The sequence below is a fragment of the Trichomycterus rosablanca genome, chromosome 12 (genome assembly GCF_030014385.1).
Source record: "Trichomycterus rosablanca isolate fTriRos1 chromosome 12, fTriRos1.hap1, whole genome shotgun sequence".
Taxonomy (NCBI): domain Eukaryota; kingdom Metazoa; phylum Chordata; class Actinopteri; order Siluriformes; family Trichomycteridae; genus Trichomycterus; species Trichomycterus rosablanca.
This window is the reverse complement of record NC_085999.1, coordinates 12,308,498-12,329,179: the sequence shown is the minus strand read 5'-3', so window position 1 is coordinate 12,329,179 and position 20,682 is coordinate 12,308,498. Positions and strand designations below refer to the sequence as shown.

The 20,682-nt window shown below is 40.8% G+C and overlaps 1 protein-coding gene across 1 annotated transcript in view; it reads right to left on the bottom strand.

Annotated features, from left to right (window-relative positions):
• Nucleotides 1-17,344, bottom strand: part of igsf3 (immunoglobulin superfamily, member 3) — a 237,565-nt gene extending 220,221 nt beyond the window's left edge. Inside the window, exon 1 of the mRNA XM_063005750.1 lies at nt 17,225-17,344. Coding sequence (XP_062861820.1) covers nt 17,225-17,264 — 40 coding nt within the window. The 5' untranslated portion in view covers nt 17,265-17,344. The remainder of the gene's footprint in view (nt 1-17,224) is intronic.
• Between the last annotated feature and the right edge of the window lie 3,338 nt (nt 17,345-20,682).

The window sequence follows — 20,682 nt, the reverse complement described above, 5'->3', positions numbered from 1 at the left end:
CTGTATTTTTTGCTGTTCCATCCCCAAAAGAAATAAAACTGTTTACATATTGCACATAGTTAATGCTCAGTAAATTAAATGCATTTGTAGGATCCTTGTACGTTTACATTTGGTACATTTTTCTCCACAGTGGAGGTCCTTCAGTTGCAAGTCTGTCATCTCAGGACTAGGGCAACACTATTCAGGTGGATCTTTGCACAAGCACCTTCAAATCTTTTGGTAATGAATGCTGCTACTTCATTTACCCAAATAATCACACATCATCCATTATGGGTAGCACTGTCGCCTCACAGCAAGACGGTCCTGGGTTCGATCCCCAGGCGGGGCGGACCGGGTCCTTCCTGTGTGGAGTTGGTTCTCCCCGTGTCTGCGTGGGTTTCCTCTGGGAGCTCCGGTTACCTCCCACAGTCCAAACACATGCAGTCAGGTTAATTGGAGACACTGAATTGACCAATAGGTGAATGAGTGTGTGCACGTGTGTATGCATGTGTGTCTGCCCTGCACCCCCAGGGTGTTACTGTGCGCCTTGCGCTCACTGAAAAGCTGGGATAGGCTCCAGCATCCCCCCGCGACCCTAATTGGATACACGGTTAAGAAAGTGAGTAAGTGAGTGATTTTCTCCCCTTTTTCTCCTGACTTTTAGCATATCCAATTACCCCACTGCATCATGCTTCCTCTCTACTGATGCCGATCCCCACCCTGGTTGAGGAAAGTGAGACTGACACATAACCCCTCCGACAAGTGTGCAGTAGCCGACTGCATCTTTTCACCTACTCGAGGCGAGTTCATATGCGGATCAGCTTTGAGTACGGAGAGCCACACCCTGATCAACGCATTATCCTCTCACTCTGTGCAGGCACCATCAATCAGCCAGCAGAAGTCGTAATTGCATCAGTTATGAGGAGTCCCACCCTGTATGAACACCCTGTATGAACAACAGCCAATTGTTGTTCATGTAGGCTCCCAGCCCAGCCGGATGGCAGAACCGAGTTTTAAACCAACGAGTAAAAAATGTAAATAAAACATCTGGTGGTATTACCTTACAAATACTTACTCACCGACAACTTAATTAGGTTTATCTAACTTGTAAGTACATTTATTGTCTGAATTCATTTTATGAGCTACACTTTACGCACTTTACATTTATATTTACATTTTCAGCATTTAACAGAAATGCATTTAACAGACGCTTTTATCCAAAGCGACTTACACAATGAGCTGAACACAATGAGCAATTGAGGGTTAAGAGCCTTGCTCAGGGACCCAACAGTGGCAACTTGGTGGTGGCGGGGCTTGAACCGGAAACCTTCTGTTTACTAGTCCAGTACCTTAACCACTGAGCTATCACTGGCCCTTTACTAGAATTACTAAGTGTAGCCCATCCATTCTACACTTTATCACCCATTTAATTCCATTCATCAAGAGAAAAGAAACCCCACAGGAACACCAATGACCAGATATAAAACATAAAGCTGACAGCATCCTGTGATCAGAACTGCCACTACATAAAGGTTTGAGAGGGATTACCACGCACCATCATTAAAAATGCTGCTTGGTGAGTGTACGCTGGACAAATGACGCTGGACCCCCACAGGACCACTACAGATGTCAGCATCAGCATTGCTGTGTCTTATCCACTCATACCAGCACAACACACACTAACACACCACCACGTCAGTGTCACTGCAGTGCTGAGAATGATCCTCCACCTAAATAATACCTACTCTGTAGTGGTCCTGACCATTGAAGAACAGCATGACAGAGGGCTAACAAAGCATGCAAAGAAACAGATGGACTACAGTCAGTAATTTTAGAACTACAAAGTGCTTCTATATGGAAAGTGAAGTTGATCAAATGTACAGTGAGTGTAGAAACAAGGAGGTGGTTTTAATGTTATGGCTGATCTGTGTATTAGATGTATTGTAGCTTTTAGCATTAACATACGAGTAGACTAATGCTCATATTATATACTAATAATTATCTAGGTGTTTGTTTGGCAAGCAAGAACAAAGCAATGTTGCAAATAACTTCATGTGTTTGAATCTCATTGGTGCTACTGGCTGGCTGGACGTCTAAGGGGGTTTGGGGGAATGGCCTGTGGAAAGTCCTGCGATGGACTGTAGCCCCGAGTTCTCGGACCAGCCACAGTACCTAGCAGGAAAAAGTAGTAATAAAAATGAAATATACTGTATTTAATGTTAACCCAATGACAGTATCATTTAAACCACATGTGTCAAACTCAATGCCTGCGGGCCAAATCCGGCCCGCCACATCATTTTATGTGGCCTGCGAGAGCTTATAAGACATACAATTTTGTTAAAATACACCGTAAAATTGTACATAAACTGCATCTCCCACAATGCATGCCGATTTTGTGACCCGCAAAGTGACCGCATCCCGCCACTACATGGCAGTGTTTCCACATGAGTGTTTAACTGAGTCGGTTTTCCAGCAAGTGATGTTGAGAAATATTAACAATCAAACCCAAAATGTACAAAAAGACAAAATTGAAGCAGAAGGAGGAAATTTAATTAAAGATGGGAAAGTGAAAACAAGTTTGTGCTTCAAGAAGAGAAAACTGGTACGTTTCTTGTGTTATGAGGCCGTGTCTGTGGTAAAGGAGTACAATATAAATGTAGATATACATTATAAATATACAGTATAAATTTGGCATTTTGACACCAAACACAGAATTCAGCCTCCAATAAAAACAACAAATTGTCCAAGACTTAAAAGGCAGAGAGCAATCACAGCAGGATACGTAACAATCGGCCCTTTGAGGGCCACCATAATGCAGACGTGGCTCTCGGTGAAAATGAGTTTGACACCCCTGATTTAAACTATGAATTATGAATGTATGTATTGTCTTTCAATTCCATTAAGACCCAGACTATATGGAACAAAATACAGAACGTTTTACTGAGTAAAAAATACTTAAAATTGCATTTCATTTCAGAATGATTACATTTTCTTTTTAGCTTTTACTCCTAGTACAATATGAACCTAGTAAAAATTCCTAGTTTTTTGTGTGTTTCTTAAACCAGTGCAAAGCTTCGATTGTTTTCTTTTATTTCTTTTCCCTGAATGAGGCAGCTAATTACAAGGACAGGACAAGTGTGACACAGAACAAAAGCTTTTATTGCTGCTTGCACCATTTAGGGAGCCCACTAAGTGTGTGTAGATGTAAATGAGAAAGCACTTTATAGGCCCTCCTGCTGATTTGAAAACAGATTTGGGAAATAACATAGATTAAAAGAAAGAAGGAGGGAAAAGAAGAGGAGGGAAAGGGTTTTCCAAAAATTTAAATTTCTGTTCCATCTGGTTTGTTTGTTTATTGGATTTTAATGTCACGTTTTACACTTTGGTTACATTCATGACAGGAACGGTAGTTACTCATTACACAAGGTTCATCAGTTCACAAGGTTATATCAAACACAGTCATGGACAATTTAGTGTCTCCAATTCACCTCACTTGCATATCTTTGGACTGTGGGAGGAAACCGGAGCACCCGGAGGAAACCCACGCGGAGAACATGCAACCTCCACACAGAAAGGACCCGGACCGCCTTGTCATGTTTCAGCATTTTGACCAATTCATTTCCTGTTCTTATTTTATATATATATATATATATATATATATATATACAGTGTATCACAAAAGTGAGTACACCCCTCACATTTTTGCAAATATTTTATTATATCTTTTCATGGGACAACACTATAGACATGAAACTTGGATATAACTTAGAGTAGTCAGTGTACAGCTTGTATAGCAGTGTAGATTTACTGTCTTCTGAAAATAACTCAACACACAGCCATTAATGTCTAAATAGCTGGCAACATAAGTGAGTACACCCCACAGTGAACATGTCCAAATTGTGCCCAAAGTGTCAATATTTTGTGTGACCACCATTATTATCCAGCACTGCCTTAACCCTCCTGGGCATGGAATTCACCAGAGCTGCACAGGTTGCTACTGGAATCCTCTTCCACTCCTCCATGATGACATCACGGAGCTGGTGGATGTTAGACACCTTGAACTCCTCCACCTTCCACTTGAGGATGCGCCACAGGTGCTCAATTGGGTTTAGTCCATCACCTTTACCTTCAGCTTCCTCAGCAAGGCAGTTGTCATCTTGGAGGTTGTGTTTGGGGTCGTTATCCTGTTGGAAAACTGCCATGAGGCCCAGTTTTCGAAGGTAGGGGATCATGCTCTGTTTCAGAATGTCACAGTACATGTTGGAATTCATGTTTCCCTCAATGAACTGCAGCTCCCCAGTGCCAGCAACACTCATGCAGCCCAAGACCATGATGCTACCACCACCATGCTTGACTGTAGGCAAGATACAGTTGTCTTGGTACTTCTCACCAGGGCGCCGCCACACATGCTGGACACCATCTGAGCCAAACAAGTTTATCTTGGTCTTGTCAGACCACAGGGCATTCCAGTAATCCATGTTCTTGGACTGCTTGTCTTCAGCAAACTGTTTGCTGGCTTTCTTGTGCGTCAGCTTCCTTCTGGGATGACGACCATGCAGACCGAGTTGATGCAGTGTGCGGCGTATGGTCTGAGCACTGACAGGCTGACCTCCCACGTCTTCAACCTCTGCAGCAATGCTGGCAGCACTCATGTGTCTATTTTTTAAAGCCAACCTCTGGATATGACGCCGAACACGTGGACTCAACTTCTTTGGTCGACCCTGGCGAAGCCTGTTCCGAGTGGAACCTGTCCTGGAAAACCGCTGTATGACCTTGGCCACCATGCTGTAGCTCAGTTTCAGGGTGTTAGCAATCTTCTTATAGCCCAGGCCATCTTTGTGGAGAGCAACAATTCTATTTCTCACATCCTCAGAGAGTTCTTTGCCATGAGGTGCCATGTTGAATATCCAGTGGCCAGTATGAGAGAATTGTACCCAAAACACCAAATTTAACAGCCCTGCTCCCCATTTACACCTGGGACCTTGACACATGACACCAGGGAGGGACAACGACACATTTGGGCACAATTTGGACATGTTCACTGTGGGGTGTACTCACTTATGTTGCCAGCTATTTAGACATTAATGGCTGTGTGTTGAGTTATTTTCAGAAGACAGTAAATCTACACTGCTATACAAGCTGTACACTGACTACTCTATGTTATATCCAAGTTTCATGTCTATAGTGTCGTCCCGTGAAAAGATATAATGAAATATTTGCAGAAATGTGAGGGGTGTACTCACTTTTGTGATACACTGTATATATACAGTGTATCACAAAAGTGAGTACACCCCTCACATTTCTGCAAATATTTTATTATATCTTTTCATGGGACAACACTATAGAAATAAAACTTGGATATAACTTAGAGTAGTCAGTGTACAACTTGTATAGCAGTGTAGATTTACTGTCTTCTGAAAATAACTCAACACACAGCCATTAATGTCTAAATGGCTGGCAACATAAGTGAGTACACCCCACAGTGAACATGTCCAAATTGTGCCCAAAGTGTCAATATTTTGTGTGACCACCATTATTATCCAGCACTGCCTTAACCCTCCTGGGCATGGAATTCACCAGAGCTGCACAGGTCGCTACTGGAATCCTCTTCCACTCCTCCATGATGACATCACGGAGCTGGTGGATGTTAGACACCTTGAACTCCTCCACCTTCCACTTGAGGATGCGCCACAGGTGCTCAATTGGGTTTAGTCCATCAGCTTTACCTTCAGCTTCCTCAGCAAGGCAGTTGTCATCTTGGAGGTTGTGTTTGGGGTCGTTATCCTGTTGGAAAACTGCCATGAGGCCCAGTTTTCGAAGGGAGGGGATCATGCTCTGTTTCAGAATGTCACAGTACATGTTGGAATTCATGTTTCCCTCAATGAACTGCAGCTCCCCAGTGCCAGCAACACTCATGCAGCCCAAGACCATGATGCTACCACCACCATGCTTGACTGTAGGCAAGATACAGTTGTCTTGGTACTTCTCACCAGGGTGCCGCCACACATGCTGGACACCATCTGAGCCAAACAAGTTTATCTTGGTCTCGTCAGACCACAGGGCATTCCAGTAATCCATGTTCTTGGACTGCTTGTTTTCAGCAAACTGTTTGCTGGCTTTCTTGTGCGTCAGCTTCCTTCTGGGATGACGACCATGCAGACCGAGTTGATGCAGTGTGCGGTGTATGGTCTGAGCACTGACAGGCTGACCTCCCACGTCTTCAACCTCTGCAGCAATGCTGGCAGCACTCATGTGTCTATTTTTTAAAGCCAACCTCTGGATATGACGCCGAACACGTGGACTCAACTTCTTTGGTCGACCCTGGCGAAGCCTGTTCCGAGTGGAACCTGTCCTGGAAAACCGCTGTATGACCTTGGCCACCATGCTGTAGCTCAGTTTCAGGGTGTTAGCAATCTTCTTATAGCCCAGGCCATCTTTGTGGAGAGCAACAATTCTATTTCTCACATCCTCAGAGAGTTCTTTGCCATGAGGTGCCATGTTGAATATCCAGTGGCCAGTATGAGAGAATTGTACCCAAAACACCAAATTTAACAGCCCTGCTCCCCATTTACACCTGGGACCTTGACACATGACACCAGGGAGGGACAACGACACATTTGGGCACAATTTGGACATGTTCACTGTGGGGTGTACTCACTTATGTTGCCAGCTATTTAGACATTAATGGCTGTGTGTTGAGTTATTTTCAGAAGACAGTAAATCTACACTGCTATACAAGTTGTACACTGACTACTCTAAGTTATATCCAAGTTTCATGTCTATAGTGTTGTCCCATGAAAAGATATAATGAAATATTTGCAGAAATGTGAGGGGTGTACTCACTTTTGTGATACACTGTATATATATATATATATATATATATATATATATATATATATATATATATATATATATATATATATTAGGGCTGTCGAAGTTAACGCGGTAATAACGCATTAACGCAATTTCAATTTAACGCGATTAAAAATAATAGTGCCGTTAACGCAAATTCTAGTTAATGTTGAGACTTGACTGGTAGAACTACAACGCTCGGTTACATTATGTTAACATTATGTTAAAACAAACGTTTTAATGTCGGACTTGCCACCGTTTTTCATTTGCGGTTTGTTAGCATAATGTAACCGAGCGTTGTAGTGATGCACTTATAAATAAATAAATACACGCTATATTCACAAGTTGTCGGGAGCAGAACACTTTTATTAACTTATTCTGTTAAGGTACCAAATACCGGAAAGCTGAGTCAAGCACGTTAGTCCATGAACTATGGAAGCCCCAAAGGGTCAAAACACACTCACTTCGTGTAGAAACGGCCATCAAACCATTGTCACAATACAACCACAGAAAAGTCTGTTACAATAACTACGCCTTATCCCACCTAAAGCACCGCTGATCTACAATGTTTGCTGATGGAGAAATTCTAAACTACAATCTGACATTTACTGCCTAGTATGTGAGTGAATAAAACTCCCTTACAGTTTTCTCTTGTCCCAGCAGTTTTTAACATCAGTACATTTAGCATAAAATGTGTTCACCATTTTAATTGTAACATTTCACATAAAAATCCTTGTTTTCTATAACATTTACACAGATTTTTTTAAATGCGATTAATCGCGATTAACTATATGAAATTCTGAGATTAATCGCGATTAAAAATTTTAATCGTTTGACAGCCCTAATATATATATATATATATATATATATATATATATATATATACACACACACAGGCCAGATTTTAATCATGCCAATGTTACAGTTTGATCAAACAAGCAAAGCAGATCACACAATATGACGCAATATAACTGCAGTGCTTTTTATATCTCGGGCAACCCTAAACACATCCTAACGTGCCAAAGATTATTCAGAGTAGGAAGAAATATGGCAGTAGAGGACAAACGTTTCAGGAAAGTCAGCAGTGGGTACAGGCTCTTTCATCACTGCACAACGTGCCCCCACCCTATGCAGAACTAATATGCCAACTGTCCAAAGCAGTAGAGCCATCTGTTGTTTGTTTAGACTAAGGCAGTATATTTAAACGCTTGTATGAAATGGGGCTTAGTCAATATAACAACTGTCACCAGTACAGCTGAAGATTTGTTGGGGACAGTGAGTGGTGGCCTAGTGGGTAGGGCCTTAGGCTCTGCCATGCAGCCATTGTTGGGCCCTTGAGCGAGGCCCTTAATCCTCTCTGCTCCAGGAGTGCTGTATAGTGGCTGACCCTGCGCTCTGATCCCAGCTTCCAAACAAGCTGGGATATGCAAAGAAAAAGTTTTGTTGTACTGTGCATTTGTATATGTACACTGATCAGCCATAACATTAAAACCTCCTCCTTGTTTCTACACTTACTGTCCATTTTATCAGCCCCACTTAGCATACAGGAGCACTTTGTAGTTCTGCAATTACTAACTGTAGTCCATCTGTTTCTCTGCATGCTTTGTTAGCCCCCTTTCATGCTGTTCTTCAATGGTCAGGACCCCCACAGGGCCACTACAGAGTAGGTATTATTTAGGTGGTGGGTCATTCTCAGCACTGCAGTGACACTAACATGGTGGTGGTGTGTTAGTGTGTGTTGTGCTGGTATGAGTGGATCAGACACAGAAATGCTGATGGAGTTTTCAAACCCTCACTGTCACTGCTGGACTGAGAATAGTCCACCAACCTAAAATATCCAGCCAACAGCACCCCGTGGGCAGCGCCCTGTGACCACTGATGAAGGTCTAGAAGATGACCAACTCAAACAACAGCAATAGATGAGCGATTGTCTCTGACTTTACATCTACAAGGTGGACCAACTAGGTAGGAGTCTAATAGAGTGGACAGTGAGTGGACACGGTATTTAAAAAAACTTCAGCAGGGCTGCTGTGTCTGATCCACTCATACCAGCACAACACACACTAACACACCACCACCATGTCATTGTCACTGCAGTGCTGAGAATGATCCACCACCTACAGTGTATCACAAAAGTGAGTACACCCCTCACATTTCTGCAAATATTTCATTATATCTTTTCATGGGACAACACTATAGACATGAAACTTGGATATAACTTAGAGTAGTCAGTGTACAACTTGTATAGCAGAGTAGATTTACTGTCTTCTGAAAATTACTCAACACACAGCCATTAATGTCTAAATAGCTGGCAACATAAGTGAGTACACCCCACAGTGAACATGTCCAAATTGTGCCCAAATGTGTCGTTGTCCCTCCCTGGTGTCATGTGTCAAGGTCCCAGGTGTAAATAGGAAGCAGGGCTGTTAAATTTGGTGTTTTGGGTACAATTCTCTCATACTGGCCACTGGATATTCAACATGGCACCTCATGGCAAAGAACTCTCTGAGGATGTGAGAAATAGAATTGTTGCTCTCCACAAAGATGGCCTGGGCTATAAGAAGATTGCTAACACCCTGAAACTGAGCTACAGCATGGTGGCCAAGGCCATACAGCGGTTTTCCAGGACAGGTTCCACTCGGAACAGGCTTCGCCAGGGTCGACCAAAGAAGTTGAGTCCACGTGTTCGGCGTCATATCCAGAGGATGGCTTTAAAAAATAGACACATGAGTGCTGCCAGCATTGCTGCAGAAATTGAAGACGTGGGAGGTCAGCCTGTCAGTGCTCAGACCATACGCCGCACACTGCATCAACTCGGTCTGCATGGTCGTCATCCCAGAAGGAAGCTGACGCACAAGAAAGCCCGCAAACAGTTTGCTGAAGACAAGCAGTCCAAGAACATGGATTACTGGAATGCCCTGTGGTCTGACGAGACCAAGATAAACTTGTTTGGCTCAGATGGTGTCCAGCATGTGTGGCAGCGCCCTGGTGAGAAGTACCAAGACAACTGTATCTTGCCTACAGTCAAGCATGGTGGTGGTAGCATCATGGTCTTGGGCTGCATGAGTGTTGCTGGCACTGGGGAGCTGCAGTTCATTGAGGGAAACATGAATTCCAACATGTACTGTGACATTCTGAAACAGAGCATGATCCCCTCCCTTCGAAAACTGGGCCTCATGGCAGTTTTCCAACAGGATAACGACCCCAAACACAACCTCCAAGATGACAACTGCCTTGCTGAGGAAGCTGAAGGTAAAGGTGATGGACTAAACCCAATTGAGCACCTGTGGCGCATCCTCAAGTGGAAGGTGGAGGAGTTCAAGGTGTCTAACATCCACCAGCTCCGTGATGTCATCATGGAGGAGTGGAAGAGGATTCCAGTAGCAACCTGTGAAGCTCTGGTGAATTCCATGCCCAGGAGGGTTAAGGCAGTGCTGGATAATAATGGTGGTCACACAAAATATTGACACTTTGGGCACAATTTGGACATGTTCACTGTGGGGTGTACTCACTTATGTTGCCAGCTATTTAGACATTAATGGCTGTGTGTTGAGTTATTTTTAGAAGACAGTAAATCTACACTGCTATACAAGTTGTACACTGACTACTCTAAGTTATATCCAAGTTTCATGTCTATAGTGTTGTCCCATGAAAAGATATAATGAAATATTTGCAGAAATGTGAGGGGTGTACTCACTTTTGTGATACACTGTAAATAATACCTGCTCTGTAGTGGTCCTGTAGGGGTCCTGACCATTGAAGAAAAGGGTGAAAGTAGGTTAAAAAAGTAGGTAAAGAAATATAAGGACTACATTCAGTAATTGTAGAACTACAAAGTGCTCCTGTATGGTAAGTGGAGCTGATAAAATGGACAGTCAGTGTAGAAACAAGGAGGTGGTTTTAATGTTATGGCTGATCAGTGTGCAGGTATATATGACAAATAAAGGCATTCTATTATATTAAGGAGCTGCAAATTCCAATAGGATCATATGATATATTTTTTCAGGCCAGAGAATTGCTAAAATGTACCAATATGTACCAATAAATATAACACAAACACAAAGGGAAGTTAATTGGCAGAAAAGATTAATTGACTTATTGATGCCTGTGATGCAAATTAGGCATTTAACATGAAGGCATTAAGCACAAGGGCTCTTCATCACTACTTTATCAATATGTAGCTGTTCTTACCATAGCAAACACAATACTTGATAAATAACTTTTACAATTACGTAATTAAAGCAAGTGTATCATAAGATTTCTGGAAAAAAAGCACAACTTGCATTCCTCCCACTAGTCAACGTTACAGACACACCACCAAGAGCGCCTCACCACCCCAAAATAATAACAAGACTAACACCCATACTAAATTGCCAGTATTTTATGATACTATGGTCGCAGGGGAAACATATGCTGCTGAGTGTTGCCATGCAACTAGTAGATTCTACAATAGATTCCAGAATTCTACAGTATGTACCTTTGATTATCCTTGTACCTAAGGGTGTAAGTACTCTCTGAATGGAAAGTTTGCTCTGAATGCATAAACTGTGGCAAGAAATGTAAAAAAAAAAAAACACTAGACTAGTATTAAATGTATTTATTGCATAATTAATACAGTTTGTCACCCATTTGAGTCTAATATTTGCAATTAATAATAAAGCCACATTCTAAAAGATACCAGTTGGGGTACAAACAAAACTAATTCTCCAAACAAGCCCTAAACAAACACTGGCTACAGGCTTGAGTATTCAGCCCATGTGTGAAAATTCCCACCCACTCACACCCACTTTGAGTCTTTAAGACAGCCATCAGATTGGGTGGGTGGGGGACAACACATGCTACCCAGAGACACGTGAAGCCAGTCAGCACCTCTCTACAAGCTGGGGCTCATGCAACATTAATGGGCAGGTCTGCCTTTGTTGGAAAGACATGATTGAACAGAGGGGCTAGAGCAGGGGTGTCAAACTCATTTTCACCGAGGGCCACATCAGCATTACGGTGGCCCTCAAAGGGCCGATTGTAACGTATCCTGCTGTGATTGCAGTCAAATTGCTGTTTTTCTTGGAGGCTGAATTCTGCATTTATATTGTTCTACTTTACCACAGACACAGCCTCATAACACAAGAGACGCACCGGTTTCTCTTCCTGAAGCACAAACTTGTTTTCACTTTCATTAAATTTCCTCCTTATGCTTAATTTTCTTAATTATCTTCTTGTACATTTTAGGATCATGTGTAAATATGTGTAACATCATCTACTGGTGGGCTGTGTCACTTTGCAGGTCACAAAATCAGCATGCATTTTGAAAGATGAAGTTTATTTAGGATTTTACAGTGTATTTTTAAGACAATCATTCTGCCCTCACTAATAGTTTATCCCCCTTTCTCAGCTAGACAGACAGACAGACAGACAGCTCTCTTCAGAATACAGTCGGTTTATTTGCTTCCCAGCTGTGTGATACACTGTGTGCACCAGAATGAAGTAAAAATACAAACAATAAAAACAATAAAGAACCTAATACAGTAAAAGCACACAGCTGTAGTCAAGTGTTACATCTGGTACAATATGAGATTTAACCAAACGTAAAATAACGAGTTAAAATTGTGTATAAAGATACTAATTGCTATAGTAACGTAACAACAGTATTTAATTACAGTAAATTTGTAACTAAAACGCTGCGATATACTCACTAAACATTTACTAACAACTGAGAATATAAACGCCACTACTTACAGACAATGCTTGGGTATTATATTGCAATATAATTATTTGTATTTATTTATTATTGTTTACATTACTGACTACGCTACCCCGCGTTCTTTTGCCGTAAAAGTCACATGACTTCTTAGCGAAGGTTAAAGTTAGTTGCCATGACTACGATGTCACGTTGTCTCTTAAAGGCGCAGAAGCGCATTAAATTATAAGCGCGTCTCTGTAACGACTCGAACCATCACAAAGTCGTTTAAGCTCTCGCGGGCCGGATCAAATGACGCGGCGGGCCGGATCTGGCCCGCGAGCCGTGAGTTTGACACCCCTGGGCTAGAGGGAACCCTAAAATCAGTTGCTATAATGGATGGATCTTAGTAATAAAGGGTATGTGAGGGCATACAAAGTGGCTCACAGAGAAACAACTCAAGTCAGCATTATATTAGCTTACTTCAACAACCTACACCAACCAGTCATAACATTATGACCACTGATATGTGAAGTGAATAACACTGATTATCTCTTCATCACGGCATCTGCTAGTGGGTGGGATGTGTTAAGACACAAGTGAACATTTTATCCTCGAAGTTGATGTGTAAGAAGCAGGAAAAATGGGCGAGCATAAGGATTTGAGCGAGTTGGACAAGGGCCAAATTGTGATGGCTAAACGACTGGGTCAGAGCATCTCCAAAACTGCAGCTCTTGTGCGGTGTTCCCAGTCTGGAGTGGTCAGTATCTATCAAAAGAGGTCCAAGGAAAGAGCAGTGGTAAACCAGCGACAGGGTCATGGGCAGCCAGGGCTCATTGATACACGTGGGGAGCGAAGGCTGGCCCGTGTGGTCCGATCCAACAGACGAGCTACTGTAGCTCAAATTGCTGAAGACGTTAATGCTGGATCTGATAGAAAGGTGTCAGAATACACAGTGCATCACAGTTTGTTGTGTATGGGGCAGCAAAAGTGGGACAAACACAATATTAGGAAGGTGGCCATAATGTTATGCCTCATCGGTGTACATTACACACATTTTTGTACATCACTTGGGAACACCAATATAATTTAGGCTCTATACATAAAAGCTGGCATGGAAATGTTACAGATGTGTATGACCAATTACATGCATGCAGACAGCTGTTTTGCTTGCATGTGTAATCAGTCATGCATTCAGACACTCATGCTGTCACCTTTTACTAAAAGCATGACATAATGAGTCTATAGTGTATATAAACCCACTCAGGTGTGTGTGTGTGTCCACAACTGATCTCTGTAGTCTGTGGGAAACATTCCAAACCAGTGAGCTCGCAACCATAAACTAATCCATCTAATGACATGCTACACTAAAACTGAGAGCTCTCAAATTTGCACATTATTTACAGTCCATCAGCAGATTTAGCAGAGTGCAATCAGCGCTCCGAGTTCTCGATGTTTACATGCTTTATTCACCCCATAAAGCGACACTGATCTTCTCTCTATGAGTCTCTAAAACGCATTAAACTCCAGGCCTCGCTTTTCTGTCTTTACAGACCTGATTAGGCACAGCTGGACCAGTGTTTGTCATTATGAGAACCATAAACTAAATAATCCCAATACATTCATGAGTGTTTATGGTTATGTGAAGCACAAAGGAGGAATTGTTGGGAAATTGTGTCACCCACCCACAGCTATGCCATGCTTAAAGACGTGGAACTTTTTGTAGTACTGACGTGACTTCATTTTGTAAACTAATGTTACATTTACAATGCATAAACAATAAGTAATACGCCCTAAGACAATAAGCAGTGTACAATTTATCCTGAAACAAACGATAGTGGGGATTTCAATATCACTAGTAATAAACAACCCAGAGTTTTAAAGTGGGGGGGAAATGCTTTAGCAAAATAAAGAACGATTACATTTTTAGAGGGTACATACAACCCTAACCTATTTCAAATAAACATTTTTCCAAGACAGTATGGAAACATTAGGATTTATAAACAATTTTGTACACATCCTGATAACATTGCAGATATTACAGACATACATTGCTGCGTTCTCTTCTCTGGCTTCCTGTAGCTCTACGCATTCAGTTTAAAACACTGATGCTTGTCTACAAAGCCAAAAATGGACCAGCTTCAAACTACCGTCTAATCAAAGCCCGCTCGGTACCACGCAACCTTCAAGCCACTAGTCTCACTCGACTTGATCCTCCATCCAGGACTCGAGAAAGACAAGCATCAAGGCTTTTCTCTGTACTTGCACCCAAGTGGTGGAACAAACTTCCTCTGTCTGTCCGAACATCTGAGCCTCTTGCTGTCTTCAAAAGACCATTAAAAACCCACCTCTTTACTAAGCACTTAAGCTGACATGTACTTACTTACTAACACACATTCATTTAATGCAAAAACCACCTTTGGTTCTATCAGGGTTTCAGCAGATTTGTGTTCTTGGACGGTTGTCTACTTGAACTAGAGTATGGAAATGTTCACTATGGAAGCACTTCTGTAAGTCATTCTGGATAAGAGCGTCTGCTAAATGTAGATATTGCCAGCACTTCTATAACAATCTTCAACTCTTGCAGTTTCTGTTAAACAGCTTATTTTCTATACAAAGGTTTTCATTGGTAACCACTTTATTCTGGTCAGTTGTAATTAGTATCCTGGAAATGGAGGCATAATACATTCAATCACTTTACCTACACACCTACTGTAAAAGGGGGCAGTATGACTGATGTGTATTGACTGTCAGTACTAATTTGGCTCTAGATAGATTTTGCCAGTATCATCCACCCCTAACCTATAATCATATTATTTGAAGGTGGAGGGAAACTTGAGCACTTGAGGATACCAACCTGGAATGGGAAGAACATGTTTAACTATTACTACAATAAACATAGGTAAGGATAAACTCGGGTTGATGAAGCTATGTGACCAAAACTTTATCCAAAGTAGTTTGCAATCAAGTACATACACCCTTAGATCACTCATTTATGACTGTTCCTATAATGGAACATTTAGGATTCTTAACCTTTATATTAATTGGGCCACAACACAGACCCCCCAAAAAAAGTCTTAAGGGCCACACACATGCATGAAGGTGAGGTTATTATAGGCATACAGGATGGAAGGGTGGGCAGCAATTCCATGTGTAACCTGCCCAAGTGTCACACAGGACTATGGTTTAGATCCACCGTCATATAGATTTAATATAAAACTAATAACAGAGGGGTTAATTAAGGCTTATTTAAATGAATTCATAACTAGGAGCCTGGATAATTATATAAGCATACATGGCGAGGTTCATATACAGCTATTTGGCCACTGGATTTCACCCATCATGAGAATTTTATAAACCTAATGCATTTTATTATTACTGAAGTTAAACTATTAATAGGCTGTACGGTTGATTTATGTATTAGTTTGATCTGTTTTTAACCTTGGTTCATTAATATGATTATAAGTAAATGAACGTTCACCCATGCAACAAATTCATCCCACTAAAATGCTAAAGAAAGATTTTGTAAATGATCATGCTGTTATATAACATACTTAAATCTCCATGTAGCTACAAACTTGGATATTCTATGCTGCCATGGAGTGGTAATAAAGATTTTACTTCACTGTACTGAGAACGAACAATGTTTTAAGCGCCAAGGTTGTGTCTCTGTCTATGTTTGAAGTTTTACTATCTACAGATTAACATGTTTACAAAAAGCATTTCAGCATTTCTTTCCTTACCTACTATAATACATTTTAATAGTGCTGATTTTTTAAATCTAAACCATCTGAACCATTTTGGTTAAGTTTTGGTCTTAACCAACATCTAAGAAACGAAGTAGAGCACTAGACCACCCTACAAGTACTGTAGTACAATCCTAAAATTTCTCAGGTATTGCCATACAGTCTTTGCAATACCTTATATCAGCTCAAACCAGTGCGAATTGTACAGTGACGATTGGGGAGTACCTCTTTTTTGGAGTGATCCAAGTATTAATTTGGAGGGTCAGGCCCCCATCCCCCCATTGCTCAAACCACTATCTTTAAAGACATGGCGGGAAAAAACTGCAACAAGTCCATTTAACCCATTTCAATATGAGATGCTTCTCAAAAATCAGATATTGGTAGATCTAGGAGACAAGTCACGAATTAAATCATATTTTCCCCCAAATGGTCAAAATGTTTGTTAGAATCTAATAATCATGCAGAAATTTTTTACTAAGATCAATCCATTGAACCATTTTGGTAAGTTTTGGTCTTAACTAATATCTAAGAAACAAAGTAGGGCACTGGACCACCCTACAAGTGGTACATCCGAAAATTTCTCAGGTATTGCCATACAGTCTTTGCAATACCTTATATCAGCTCAAACCAGAGTGTAAATTGTACAGTGACAATTAGAGGGGTCAACTTTATATATAGTTTTGTCTTAAGGTTACATTTTAGCTAACTAATGACCCCCCACACCCAGCTGTTGTTTTACCTCTTTTTTGAGGGGGGGTCCATGTATCAATTTGGAGGGTCAGGTCCCCCATCCCCCCGTAATTCGAACCATAGCTTAAAACACTATCGTTAAAGACAAAAACAGCAACAAGTCAATTGAACCCATTTCAGTATGAGATGTTTCTCAAAAATCAGATGCTGGTAGATCTAGGAGACAAGTGAAGACAAGTCACGAATCCAATCAGTAAGTAAAAATGAGAAAAATGAGGCTTACCCAAAAGAATACATGCTATAATCAGCCAGTTGAGATCCATCACTGGAAATGATCGAGTCCCAGGATCACTTGTGTATCCAATCTCAGTATTGAGCCTATATCAATCCGTGAACAGGAGTAATTCCTTCAAACCTCGAGATCCGATTATCTGCACCTCCTAAAGCCTTCAGTCTTCTAAATGAATGTATTAAATCTCTTCTAAACAGGAATATCCGTGTGCTTTTAATTTCATCAAGTCCTGTATCCTTACACCAGACTAGATAAATCCAGAATTCAGTCCTGACGTGTTGTGATGATGGAGGAGTGCAGCTCGAGTTCTGCTGCTGCTGCTGCCCACGCTGTGGATGAAACCGATGCCACTTTGTAGTAGAGAAGTGGATCGACTCCGGCAGATGGAGAATCTTAAGGGTTGATCATTAAATATTTAGTACCTTGTGGACCGGACAGCTTTAAAGAGGACAGACTTGAGTTGGTACGCAGCAGTTCTCGTGTTTAAGGATGCGCGTCCTGCTGTTCATCACCTTCAGCAGCGCCCACAATGAAAGAAAAGCACCTACGCTGCCCAACCCAGTTCACTTTTCGAGCTGCTGTGACGGACTGTTTGAAAAGCCAGATGTATGAACTGAGATATCAAACACAGCATGTAATAACAATGCCGAGCTACTTCTTGTAAATGCTGGATCGGATCGGCTGGGTCTCACCGGTGCAGCCACAAAACCGATCTCCTAAATTAAAGGCTATTTGATTTAAAAGACTAAAAGGTCTGAATGTTTGACTTGTGTGTCGATTTTTACAGAACTATGCCCAACAATATTGACTCTACTTTCTATTTCAAACCGGCGCTACAGCGTCTGTTATCATGATCCGGCGTCTTACAGGGACAAAAGCTTTTCAATGCGCCCAAAAAGTTCAAGCGTCAGTTAAATAGCATAAAATTCCTAATTTCCACCATTTAACTGATAGATTTAATAAACATAATAATTATACTGAATTGGATCATTTTGTCCCTACAAGCAAATGTAACGTACAAGCAACACACCTCAGATTTCAAACACAGAAATCCCCTCCCCCTTCAGCAACAAAGCCTGCCTCCTGGTTCGCTCCTCCCATTCAGCCCCGCCCATAATTCAATTCAAGGGTTGTGTTCTAAATTATTCATTTCCCACTACTCCCTACAACCTGAAACGTCCAACTTCTATGCGATTTGAAACCCAAGTAGTGCACTACTTAGTAAACAGTGTGTGGATTAAGATGTTCAACAAGACTGTTTTACATAGGCAAGACTCACTTAAATGCACACTGTAAATAAAATACACATGTGAATAAATTGTAAAGTCTTATCCACTTTAAAACCTACCACTACAAGCATAAAATACTGATATGTGTATGTATTAATGAAATAACATGCATTATATGTGTTTTATATTGAGGCATTTTGCAAAGGTTTTTATCTTTACAACTTACAGTGGGGTTTGAACCCCGTGGAATATATATATATATATAAATATACCTGTATTGTATTCGTAATTACATATTCTTCACAACTCAGACACCCTGGACACACCGCTACCCTGATCAGGATAACAGGATAAAGCCATTTTTAAAAATGATCAGAACAGCACAAGGCTAATGAATAAAACTGATCCTTTTTTCATAGCAAGAGCTAGACAGGCATGATGCTGAATAGTATATAAGGTATGAATAGTGTAAAAGGGAGTGGGATTACAATTTACAATTTTTTATATCTATTATATTATGCAGCAAGCCTACTGGTTTAAACAGCATGTGTCTGTTTTAACTTTTAATTTATTCTTTTTATTAAATTTAAGTTTGATCGCACCACAGCACCTCAGTGATCATTGTAAGACACAAAAATCTGACCCTGTGTGATAATTGTCGTCCTATCCAGTATGTATTCCTGTTGTGTGTTCAGTGTTGCTAAATCCAACTCAACCCTGATTAGAATGAAACTGTATACACTCATTGATTTTGCACTTTCTTGCTGTATTAACTAAAATAAATAGTATATAATAACCTCTATTTGCTCTTGTGCACTGTCAGGCAAACTGTAGATGATATGGAGCTTGAAATGTGAGACGTGTATTTATGGCAAATACTAAAAACAGTCACACTAAGATCAGAAACATGGGTGATTTGAACAAAAATAAATGTGAACAGATATGAGATACCATTCCACAGTTATAAGGCATCAAACTTTCTAAATTACCAAGTTAATAATTTTAGTTGCTGTATGTATATTAAATTAAGCATATTTTGAGAAAACCTAGTTAATCATGCAGAATGTAGACATTAAACAATGTGCTGTTTAAAATTATTGTTGATGAATAACAAATTAACAAAAAAGCTTCACTATTTTATTGTCTGTTTAAATTCTAGTTAAAGTCCCTGAAAAATAATATATAGTGAGAATGGTTTTGTTTGGACCACAATGACCAAACATTCAGGTTACAATAACTCTACTGTCAGGAAAGTGGTGGAATTATGCTCCAAAAATGTTTCACAGCTGGTAAAACTTGTGCATTGGCAAATGTGTAAGGAACATTACAGAAGAAATGTCTTAATTTTATCTGACATTGGGTGGTGCAGCGGTTTATCAGTCTTCAAATCTCATCTGAGCAATCTTCAAGGCAGGCAATTACACAGACATGATTGGCTATAGCCTTGCAATGGATTGGCACCCTGTTTAGGGTATTCCTGCCTTGCTTCCAGTGTTTACTGGTGAAAACCTGAATAGGATAAAGAAGTTGAGAGAAAATTAAAATGTCTACATGTTTGTTTATTAGGATTTTAACACTTAGGTTTTACACTTTGGTTACATTCATGACAGGAACAGTAGTTACTCCTTACACAAGATTTATCAGTTCACAAGATTGTATTGAACACTGTCATGGACAATTTTGTATCTCTAATTCACCTCACTTGCATGTCTTTAAACTGTGGGAGGAAACCCACGCAGACACGGGGAGAACATGCAAACTCCACACAGAAAGGACCCAGACCGCCCCACCTTGGGATCGAACCCAGGACCTCCTTGAGGCGACAGTGCTACCCACTTAGCCACCGTGCCGCCCTAAATGGCTACAGACTGAATTAAAACTTATAATGGACGGCTAAGTATTAATAAATCCTTAATAGGGTAACATTCTTCCTGCACATGAGGAAAATACTGCGTCATGAATTAACTCTGACCACATGTTACAATGGGCATTCCGTGGCAAAGCAGCTGGTTTTGACAACCTCGCTCAAAGATTATAGAGAAACCACTTCTGAAGCTACTTACTAGGACCAAAGATGTAATGTAAACATGTAACATTTATGTAAAAGAAATATTTATACAGCAATGACATTGTATAAACAGATGTTCTTGTGACAGATGTTCTGAGTGGAGCTTAGTCTCCCCACACTTTTATACTTACACACCTTGCCTGGAGGCAGGG